The 12,169-nt window shown below is 41.1% G+C and overlaps 1 protein-coding gene across 1 annotated transcript in view; it reads right to left on the reverse strand.

Annotated features, from left to right (window-relative positions):
• Positions 1-3,931, reverse strand: part of LOC109226712 (wee1-like protein kinase) — a 5,955-nt gene extending 2,024 nt beyond the window's left edge. Inside the window, exons 1-8 of the mRNA XM_019391558.1 lie at positions 3,456-3,931; positions 3,311-3,371; positions 3,134-3,203; positions 1,852-2,112; positions 1,625-1,692; positions 1,430-1,539; positions 346-386; positions 106-254 (exon numbers count right to left, since the gene is read on the reverse strand). Of these exons, the coding sequence (XP_019247103.1) occupies positions 106-254; positions 346-386; positions 1,430-1,539; positions 1,625-1,692; positions 1,852-2,112; positions 3,134-3,203; positions 3,311-3,371; positions 3,456-3,772 (1,077 nt within the window). The 5' untranslated portion in view covers positions 3,773-3,931. The remainder of the gene's footprint in view (positions 1-105; positions 255-345; positions 387-1,429; positions 1,540-1,624; positions 1,693-1,851; positions 2,113-3,133; positions 3,204-3,310; positions 3,372-3,455) is intronic.

Genomic DNA, 12,169 nt, shown 5'->3' on the forward strand with positions numbered 1-12,169 from the left:
ATATATATATATATATATCTTCTACCTTTTCCCATACACTTAGACTGTCAGACTCGGTACATCCCACAAAATAATAGCTCTTTAAAATTCAATTAAGAGCCACACCTGATACATTGCTTCCAAAACTTCTACCTCCGAAAATAGTTTAGAATCTTTTTTGTTGGATAAGCTGTGGTCACAGAGCTCCATTTGGATGTAAAGATGTTCATTTTCAAACCAAGAAGAGTAATAGCCAACCACGTTCTCATGAGGTCCTGTAAGCATACATAAGAAAAGATGTTAAAGAATAATCTCTGGGGTAATTTAAATGATAATATCAACAACAGAAGTAGGTTTGCATGCTACCTAAAGCAGCCAAAGCTTGCACTTCCATTAAAGCCTTTCTCCTGGAAGAACAAAATCAAAATGCATAAATATGACTGAACTGTATTGAACAAACAGCCTGTTTGATATGACATAAAATATTCTCCTTGGTGAAGCCATAATACAAAATTGTGGTCAAATCTATTGGAAATGTTTACCTTGGAGAAAAAACTATATGCCAAACGCAAGAAACAGTACACACATTATGAGCATAGGACAATTTCTAGTCCATTCTTACTTCATATATCTTGCTCCAATAGACAAATAAGTATTTATTATCTCCAATTCTTGGAACTTCTAACAAGCCCCAAGCAACACCACCCTGGCTCCACCCCCAATTTCCACCGCTACTAGATGCTACCAACTAAATGGCCAACCGGACATCACGAAATAACCTGTCATTTGGTAGCTAGTTACAGGATAAGTTATTCATGTATTAGCAGTAACATAATTAATACCATGTTTGGTAGCTTTTAATTACTTTATACAAAAGTCAGCATAACTAATGTTATGTTTGGTTACTTATTTCTATTAGGGGTATAAGTATGCATGGATAAGTTATACAACAAATTTATGTATAATTTATGCAAGGTGGAATGCGGAATAACTAATACATGTATTAGTAATACATGGATTAAACATCAAATGACCAAAAAACCCTCGTATTTATTTTGAATTACACATTGTATAATCAAATAAAGTAATCAGTTAACAAAAAATAATTTTTGCATTACAATCCATAAATTTTATTAATCCATACATACTAATCCTTAAATGACTAATCCCTTCATAATTAAACCATGCATAACAAAACCCTGCATAACTAAAACCTTGCATAACTAAAGCCTGCATAACTAGTCCTTACATAACTAAACTATGCATAAATAATACCTGCATAACTAATTCCTATATTACTAATACGTGTAACCAGCAACCAAACGACCCCTTAGGAAATGATTTTTTTAGGTAAGATTTGTCAACAAAAAAACAAACACTCTATGCTGAACTTTTTTATGCCATATCAATTATCATACAGGTCATAGTGTTCAAAGAAGGGAAATATCACCTATCTGTGTCTTGATGTAACTGTTTCGTGCTGTGTTTCACGGCATACATACATCCATCGATTCTCTTCAAGACTTTGAAAACACGACTGAAGTTCCCGGTACCAATTTGCTGAAAGAAAAAAGGATTTTAGATAGGTATAAAACAAACTTCAGAAAGTGTTGATCGGAGTCTAGAATACAAGCACCAAACATACCTCAACTTCATGGAAATCACTCCGGTACCGCGATAAACCATCATTACCAAAAATAACAGGGTTAAAACCTACAGATTAAATCACAAGTACCATTAGGAATTTGACAGAAAACAAAACAATGACAGCGCCACAAAGAACAGGAGATCACACTTCAATTTACTTTTGAAGCAATAAATTGTTATAAGGAAAATGGAATTCACCAATTATTCAAACTTCATGACCAGTACCTGCGCACTTTGATCTCCGGTTTCCAAAAGGATCAACATCTATCTCTGAAGCATCCCTGAGATAGGGGTTTCTAATGCAAGGAGGAGGCATGACTCGATATCTTAAAGCAATAGCAGATTGTGACACGTAACTGTGACCCTTTTCTGACTCAGTTATCTTTTCTGATTTCGTTGCATCTGTCCCAAAAGTATCTTCCGGAAAATCTGCTAGCTGTTGCTGGCCAGGGAAATCGGAACTAAGAGATGTTACTGATTTAACAGCTGTCAAGATGGACATCATGAAAGGAGACAGTTAGAAAGTAAAATTACAATCTTACCATTAAATATTAAAGATAATTGTGCATACGACAAAATTCCTTACATGCTAAAGTGGAATAGAGAAACATAGATTTCCCGAATCAAACGGTGTCCAACAGTAACAAGGAGACAAGCTAAAAATAGAACCTCCATGTATCAACGATGGCGGAGCCAGGAACTTATACAAGGGGATTCAGAAAGACACTACAATGTTAGACCAAGTAATTTAACCTATGATCGAAATGTTCAACATCTAATATTTGAACCCCCTGTGCCATTGAGCTAGAATTTTCCTCATATCAAAGGGATACAACAGTTTATATATAACCAAAAAACTCAAATTTCTTTGCATAGTACAATTTTTTGATAAGGGATTCAATCGAACCGCCTTATTCCTACCTAGCTCCGCCCTCCATTTTAGCTGCTCGTAAGTCATAAAATATTATGATCACATAAAGGATATTCATACTGTATATTACACAGTATCTTAAACTTTCAAAGACTGTATTCTGCTCTAATTTTCTTCAATATCAGAAAGGGCTATAAGGTAATCATTGATATGTCAATACGCTGGCATAATTCATATGTGCTTCACTGTTTGATTTCGAAGCACCTTATCTCACTGAGTGGCGGAGCTACATGTATTCGAGGGGTGTCAACTGACACTGTTTCGTCGAAAAATTACAGAGTGTAGCTAGGGTAAAAAATAGTTTTATATGGATATACATTATATACTGACACCCTTTGGCTTCTTCGTAAGTTTACTTCTTTATATTTTGACCCTTCTTAATAAAAATCCTGGCTCCGCCACTGATCTCACTCAAACCGATTTGTCATGCCTCAAGAGTACAACTAAAAAATGAAAGATGAGAACGTGCATGATAAAAAAAAAAAACTAAAAAAAAAAAAATTGACAGAGCTGGTAATGATTTCACAGATGAAAATTGAAGAGGAATGGACAACAAAGTAAAAGAATAAGTTATACCTAGTCGCTGCCTCTTTCTTGCTACAGTTTGAAGCTTCTCAGGTGATTTAGGACAAGGCATACAATCATCCTGACAAAAAAGAAAGGAAAAACGCAAAATATGCCATACTGAAATTATAGCTGGCACATAGAATTTAAAAAAAATCACAATTTCGAACACTCTGGTAAAGAAATTACCTTATTACCACTAAGCCCATTACAAATTGCAGGTGCATCTGGTGTTAGGTAGTCGGGAGTACTGCATCCCAAAAATTAATTAAAAATAGAAAAACAAAAGAGCTATAGGATACAATGTGAAATTAAAGGGAGAAGATTTACTAACCAGAAGAAGTCTTGGCTGAGAATGAAATCCTTGTTATCCCCATCGGCAGCATCAGCGTCAGTATTCGACGGCAAAATTGAAGGGAAATTAGATTGAGCTGGCGGAAGTGCTTCAGAATCCAGAAGTTCCTGGAATCGAGAAGGATTTGATAAAGGAAGAGTTGAAAATGAGGATTGGAGAAGTTGTTGATTAGGGAGGGGAGGAAGGGAAACTTTGGAAAACCCAACAGTGAAGAGTGAACCCTTGTTCATTCTTTTCGTGTTGCTTTTGTTGTTTCTGCGTGGTGTGCTTGTTCGATTTAGGGTTTTCCTCTTCATCGGATGAATATGGAGATTACTGTAGAGAATTTGAATAGTGCTCTTGGATTCACCTCTGTAATGGTGTCAGTGTTTGGGAAATGGGGAATTAGGGGATTTAGCAAATGAGATTCAAATTTGAGCGGGTTTATATATTTGGCTATTATCTGCTGCTTTTATGTATAAGGAGACGGGAAGCTCAGAGCGTGCTGTGTAAGCTTTTCTTGGGCCAATAAAGCTACTTTTAGGCCCAAGGGTCCCAGAACATGGGGTCAGTAGTCACTATGAGTAGGGCTGTTCATTCCGATCGGATATCCGAAATCCGAACCGATCCATTCAATTTTGGATTTCGGATTTCGGATTGGATCGGATTTTGGATTGTGTTTATTAAAATTTTGGAATTCGGATTGGTATATTTTAATCCGATCTGATTCGAAATCCGAAATTATTAGGCAATGTATTAATACTACACTTTAATTTTGAATAGTCAGTACTTCCTTTACATCTTCCTCCAAGTTATTACCTTTACAATTGCTAGATTTAGTTATATTGGCACCATAGTACTCTCATAATTGCATAAACATGAATTTTTCTTAATGTATTGCCTCTTTTACAAAGAAAACATACATATTAGTTTGCAACTTTGAGGCATAATACGATCCAAAATCCGATCCAATATGATATAATTCGGATCGCATTTTCTAGAACCCGAAATCCAAAATTCGAATCCGAAATGTGCTAAATCTGATCCGATCCGATCCGTGCACAGCCCTAACTATGAGTGACTAGTGTTTACCCTAAAACTGGATAACAATTAAACTTATAATATGGTTTTAAGGATACGTAATTTCACCTAATATCAATTGACTAACTTAAAGATAAGTGATGGGAACTGACAAGAATGTAAAACAAACCAATGCTTGGACGGTGCCCTCGAGCCGATGAACCCTCGAGCTTAGTAAAGTAAAAACGATTAAAGAACAACAAGTTGATAAACCAGAGATAGAAATGTTATATTGCCTTGATCAATATGAATGTAAGACGGTTACGAATGATGGGACCCCCTTTATATACTAGAGGATTCCTAATTATAGTGCAATTCTAATTACGGAAGTAAATCTCATGATTGGTACAAATAATCGCCCTTGATTTGATTTTTTCCGAGATTTCCGTCGTGATTGATAGTAGGTTATATAGTTGACATTTACACCTTAATATGACCATGCTTTGTTGTTGTTTTATAGGTAAATTGCCAACAAAATGCTTTAAATAGTGTTCTTTGGTTTTGCAGGGAATATTATATGTGAGGACGCAACACGGAGTGTTTTGGAGGTGATAATGTGAAGAAAACACCCACTCAAGAAGTACCCGAGCATAAAGGAGCAGAAAATGGCCTGGGCAAGAATTCCACCGCGACCGCGGCGGACCGCGGTGCAACCGCGATGGAATAATACACAAAACAGAATGGTCAGCCTTCACCGCGGTCTGCCGCGGCCGCGGTGAACTGTTCACGCACCTGGAAATTTGGGGGCCAAAGTGTAATTTCGGGGAAACTTTTGTAAAACCCTTATAAGATTTAGAAACTCGCCCAAGATGGAGAGAAGCTTGTTTTAGACTACTTTTGGAGGCAAGAACAAGTGTGAGAAGATCAACCAAACATTAGAGTTTTTCTATCTCTTTTATTTTCTTGCAATTACCCGTTATGAATAATTTAGTAGTTTATTCTCGTTTTGTCATGAGTAGCTAAATCCTTTGTCTAGGGTTTTGATGGAACCTATTGAAGGATGAACTTCTTGATTATGTTAATATAGATTGCCAGTTTAATCTCTATTTGTTCAACTACGTGTTTGTTGTAGTTAATTGACAGGATCCTCAATTAGCTGTGCCTATTTAGTGTGCATAACTCAAGAGAGAGTGTATATTTAGGTAGTTGTTGAACATCATCACTCCCAAAGTATAAGAGGGATCTATAACTGCGGGTTTAAAGGCGGGATTAGGGATAACGAAGCCTTGGGTGCAATCTAAAGTGAGCTATAATAAACAAAGCCAGCTAGTGTATCTCGGGAGAGTGCGTCTAGTAAATTATCATGATTACTCGGGAGAGATTTACGGTAAAAGGAGTGCTCATGATTGATAGAGATATTCTGGTGAATTATATGAAACATAACCGGAAGGGATTCCATCAATAGGGGAAATCATAGCCTTAGAACCTTCTCATAATTGTTTACAACTCAAGCATAGTTAGTTTTCAGCTGTTTATCTACTTTCAGTCTTAGTTATTAGAAATACCATCAACTGTTATTTACAACGTTTGGGGAAGTTGATTCCATAGAATTTAGTAAGTCCAACGAAGGTAATTGATAGGTTAATTCCCTGTGGGTTCGACTCTGGGCATAAATACTCAGATTATATTTGCAACATCCGCGTGTCCTTTTATAAGGCATAGTTGGGCGTGATCAAATTTTGGCTCAATTACCGGGGACTTAACGGTGTTATCAATTACGATTGAAAGAAGTACAAAAATTCTTAGTGTAGTCATTTTTCTCTATACCCACTCTTTACATTGAAATTTTAACGTTTGCTGACTTGGTTGCACAGGTGCATGCCTAGAAACTCCATGAGAACTGGTGAAGTATTCGAAGCTCTATCAGACCCCGAAAAAGTTTTTAAGGCCTTGAACCGGGCCAACCGGAAAAGCAAACAGCAACAAAAAATTGAACAATCCGAACCGAAAATGGGAGATCACGAAAACAATCCACCGGCGCCTCTTGTGCCAGAGGCTGCTCTCTATGACTGGGCACAACCCACGGCTGAAAATCTGGCCACAGCGATTGTAGTCCCGCAGATACAGGCTGAATCATTCCAAATCACGAATAACATGTTGCACTTGTTGCAAAACAAGGGACTATTTTCGGGGTCACAAGTCGAAGATCCTCGGCAGCACTTGAAGAATTTCCTGTCAATATGCAAAACCCAAAGGCAGCCCAACGTAACTCAGGAAGCAATCAAGTTGTTGTTGTTCCCATTCTCAGTAACAGGAGCTGCCCAGACCTGGCTAAACTCGCTCCCCATAAATTCCATAACAACTTGGGAGGAGTTAGTCAAACAATTCCACAACAAGTTCAACCCACCCAACAAGACTGCTCAACAAATTGATGAAATTTTGAGTTTTAAACAGAGACCAATGGAGACACTGCATGAAACATGGGAACGCTTTAAGGGGATGCTGGTTGTAAGTCCACACCATGGTGTCCCAGATCTGATGTTGGGACAGCGGTTTTACATGGGATTGTCAGATAGTGTGAAGAACATAGTTGATGCTTCAGCTGGTGGAGCATTTTCGAGTAAAACATGGAGCAAAGGCCAGAGTCTGCTTGACAAGATGGCACAGAATTCGGGATGGATAACCAGGAATGCACCTATCACCCTAGTGGTTCACTCAGTGCCTTTAGATCCATCTAACTCTATGGCTGAAAATATGGCTACCTTATTGACTCAGATGAGTATACTCACCAAAAAGGTGGAAAAGTCAGGGCAGAAGCAGCAGGAACACATTGTAGACACTACCAATGGGGCTTGTGTGCATCTTGCATTAGTCAGCCAATTGGTAATCAGTGGAATGCAGAACATGATCATCATCACTATCCTGAAGACATGAACTATGTGTCTAATTATGGAGGCCAGAGACAGGGTGGTCAGAATTGGGGCCAGCAAAATCAGCAGTACAGGCCAGCCCAGCCACAGTTCAACACTGGGAACATGGGAGGTATGAGACCTCCTAATAATATGGCACCTTACCCAAGGCCACAGGGATACAATAATCAGAATCAGCAGCAGGGGTATCACCCTCCTCAGCAGCAGCATGGTGGAAGGCAGGAAGATGGGTTTGCTAGACTTGAAGCAATGATGCAGCAGGTTATTGGGTCTAATGCAAAAATTAATGAGAGAGTAGATGCACATGATGCAGCAATCAAGAATATTGAAGTGCAGGTGGGCCAAATTTCGATGTCTCTGAACAATCGTCCTCATGGGACACTACCGGCAGACACACAGATAAATCCAAAAGATCAAGGCCCGAAGCAGCTAATGGCGGTGAGTCTACGTAATGGCAGAGATTTGGATGTAGAGCAGGAGAGGGCTCGAGAAACTAGACAGGCTGAGACACTCATACCAGTGCCCATTGAGCTGGATGAGTCAACGAAACTGACAGAGGTGACAGTCCAGCCTGCCCAGGAAGGAAATAACACTCAGATTGAGACCGAGAAAGAAGCTGAGACAGCCCAGGAGCCAGTAGTTGATGTGGCAGCTGATAAAGATCAATCCTCAAATGATTGGGAAGAAGAGACCTCCTGCACCCTTCCCTCAGAGGCTGGCTAAGTACCAAAAGGAGGAGCAATACAAGAAGTTCTTTGAGATGCTGAAACAAATCCAGGTAAACATACCATTGATTGATGCTTTGAAAGAGATGCCTTATGCAAAAATGATGAAGGACTTAATGTCCCTAAAATTTGATTTCCAAGACTTGGCCACAGTTACTCTTACTCAGACTTGTAGTGCAGTGGTGACTAGACCAATTGCGGAAAAGCTGTCTGACCCAGGGAGCTTCACAATTCCATGCACTATAGGTAATTTTGCTTTTGCTAAATCACTGTGTGATCTAGGGGCCAGCATCAATCTTATGCCCCTGGCGATTTATAAGAGGCTGGGCATTGGAAGAGCTAGACCCACCTCTATGTTGTTGCAGCTGGCTGACAGGACTGTGAAAAGACCCTCTGGCATCTTGGATGATGTGTTGATTCAGGTAAGGAAATTTGTGTTCCCTGCAGATTTTGTGATCCTAGACTGCAAAGTGGATGAAGAGATTCCCATAATTTTGGGAAGACCATTCTTGGCAACAGGGAGAGCTCTCATTGATTGTGAGACTGGGGAGCTCAAGACGAGACTGAACGACGAAGAAATAACATTCAACGTGCAGAAATCTATGAGGCGACCAAGTGAATTCGCCAATTGCTCTCTTATTGATGTCGTGGATGTAATAGTAGAGACTGATGATGCGATGCTGACCATTGAGGACCCCCTTGTTGCATGTTTGATGAATTTGGATGAGGCAAATGGAGAGGATCTGGCGGAATGGGTGTTGGCATTAGAGGGTAGAGGGTTCTGGGATAGAACTCTAGAATTTGAGCCCTTGCACTTGGAAAATCGAGAAACTCTTCTAGCCAAGCCATCCATTGAAGAACCACCAAAGCTGGAGTTAAAGCCACTGCCTGCCCATCTCAGGTATGAGTTCCTTGGACCTGACTCTACATTACCTGTTATTATCTCATCTAGTTTGTTAGATGTGCAGGCACAACAACAATTGCAGGTACTTAAGGAGTGTAAGACTGCCATTGGGTGGACCATGGCAGACATAAAGGGGATCAGCCCCGCCTACTGTATGCACAAAATTCTACTGGAAGAGGGACACAAATCTTCCAGGGAACACCAAAGAAGGTTGAACCCCAATATGAAGGAAGTGGTGAAGAAAGAAGTAATCAAGTGGTTAGATGCGGGAATCATTTTCCCAATCTCTGACAGTAGTTGGGTTAGCCCAGTTCAATGCGTACCTAAAAGGGGTGGCATGACGGTAGTTAAGAATGATAACAATGAATTGATCTCTACAAGAACCATCACGGGCTGGAGAATTTGCATGGATTATAGAAAGTTGAATCTAGCCACCCGTAAAGACCACTTCCCACTTCCCTTCATTGATCAGATGTTAGACAGGTTGGAAGGGAGGTCACACTTCTGTTTTCTGGATGGGTACTCAGGGTACAATCAGATCTCCATTGCACTGGAGGACAGAGAGAAGACCTCTTTCACTTGCCCGTATGGCATTTATGCCTTTCGGAGGATGCCCTTTGGCCTATGCAACGCACCCGCCACATTCCAACGGTGCATGGTGGCCATATTCACTGACATGGTAGAGTATATAATGGAGGTGTTCATGGATGACTTCTCAGTGGTGGGGAACTCGTTTGATGAGTGCCTGATAAATCTGACTCGTGTGCTGAAACGGTGTATCGAGACTAACCTGGTTCTGAATTGGGAGAAGCGCCACTTCATGGTACAAGAGGGTATAGTCTTGGGGCACCGAGTGTCAAGCAAAGGAATTGAGGTGGATCGTGCTAAAGTGGATGTGATAACAAAGCTGCCCCCTCCAACTTCAGTCAAAGCAATCAGGAGCTTCCTCGGGCATGCCGGCTTTTACCGGAGGTTCATAAGAGACTTCTCAAAAATTGCCAACCCTCTCTGTAAGTTGTTAGAAAAAGATCACCCTTTCTTGTTTTCTAATGATTGCAGGGTAGCATTCGAGGAGCTGAAAAAGAGACCGGTCACAGCACCTATCCTAGTTGCCCCCGACTGGGAGCAGCCATTCGAACTCATGTGTGATGCTAGTGATTACACAGTGGGGGCAGTGCTGGGACAGAGGAAAGACAAGCTGATGCATCCAATCTACTATGCTAGTAGAACGCTGAGTGGAGCTCAGCTGAACTACACTGTGACGGAGAAGGAAATGTTGGTTGTGGTGTTTGCCTTCGATAAATTCAGATCATATCTGATTGGCTCTAAGGTAATTGTATACACTGATCATGCAGCTCTCAGGTACTTGATTGAGAAGAAGGAGTCTAAGCCGTGCCTGATTCGTTAGGTGCTGCTATTGCAAGAATTCGACCTCGAAATTCGTGATCGTAAGGGCACAGAAAATCAAGTCGCTGATCATCTATCACGACTTGAAGGAGCTGAAAAATCAGTCGAGGTCGAAGATATTCTGGAAACCTTTCCAGATGAGCAGTTGCTCGCTACTAGTCTTGAGGAAGCGCCATGGTATGCAGACTTTGCAAATTACCTGGCCTGCGGTATAGTTCCATATGACCTCTCATCTGTACAAAAGAAAAAGTTTTATCGTGATTGCCGCATGTATTATTGGGATGAGCCTTATCTGTTTAGAGTATGTGTTGATAATATGATCCGGAGATGTGTCCCCGAGATAGAACAATCTTCTGTTTTGCAGGTTTGTCACGCATCTGCGTATGGAGGACATTTTGGAGGGGTCAGGACAGTTGCGAAAGTGCTAGAGGCCGGATTCTTTTGGCCAACGGTGCTTAAAGATGCGCACCAATGGGTGAAGGGCTGCAATGAGTGTCAGCGGACCGGGAACATTTCCCGTCGCCATGAGATGCCCATGAACCCGATTCAAGAGGTGGAAGTGTTTGATGTTTGGGGGATTGACTTCATGGGTCCCTTCGTCAGCTCCTTTGGCAATAAGTACATACTTGTTGCTGTGGATTACGTGTCCAAATGGGTAGAAGCTGCAGCGTTGCCCACTAATGATGCAAGAGTGGTGGTGGAATTTTTGAAGAAGAACATATTCACCCGCTTTGGGGCACCAAGAGCGATTATCAGTGACGGAGGCACTCACTTCTGTAATAGAGCCTTCGAGAAGTTGCTTGCAAAGTATGAAACGCCACAAGGTGGCTACCCCTTATCACCCGCAGACTAGTGGGCAGGTTGAAGTGTCCAACAGAGAGATAAAGAGTGTGCTAACCAAGACTGTGAACGCCACAAGAACTAATTGGGCGAAAAAGCTATATGATGCACTCTAGGCCTATAGAACTGCTTTCAAAACACCAATTGGTAAGTTACCATATAAGTTGGTGTTTGGAAAGGCATGCCACTTGCCAGTGGAACTTGAACATAAAGCGTGGTGGGCGTTGAAACAGCTGAACTTAGATATGGAGGCTGCAGGCACAACAAGAGTCACGGAATTGCATGAGCTTGACGAGTTCAGATATCTTGCTTTTGAGAGCACAAAATTGTACAAGGAGAGAATGAAGAGGTTGCATGACCAGAACATTGTTGAGCGACATTTCAAATCCGGGACATGGTATTGCTCTATAACTCAAGACTACAGTTGTTCCCTGGTAAGCTTAAGTCAAGATGGTCTGGTCCATTTCGAGTGGTAGAAGTTTTCCCTTCAGGAGCTGTGGAGATTGCCTCCGAGAAAGACTCTCACACATTTAGAGTCAATGGGCAGAGATTGAAGTTATACATAGGCATGAAAGAGCCAAAGGCAGTGTCTGAGACAAATCTGACGGAACCTCAGAGGTCGAGCGAGCCTTAAATGCGCTTATCTGCGTGGTGCCGCGACGTTAAATCAGGCGCTGCGTGGGAGGCAACCCACGAATGTGTTGTAAGTGTGTTCTTGTAACTTCCCATGTATATAAAAAAAATTTAAAAAAAATCAGCGCCAGCACCACGATCGCGGTGAACCGATAGTATTCTGCCTCAGGTTTTAAATTTCACCGGTGAAGCGAGAGTATACTGCCTCCAAGTTTAAAACCCCTCCGCGACCGCAGTGGACCGCGGTCGACCGCG

The sequence above is a fragment of the Nicotiana attenuata genome, chromosome 1, assembly GCF_001879085.1.
Source record: "Nicotiana attenuata strain UT chromosome 1, NIATTr2, whole genome shotgun sequence".
Taxonomy (NCBI): domain Eukaryota; kingdom Viridiplantae; phylum Streptophyta; class Magnoliopsida; order Solanales; family Solanaceae; genus Nicotiana; species Nicotiana attenuata.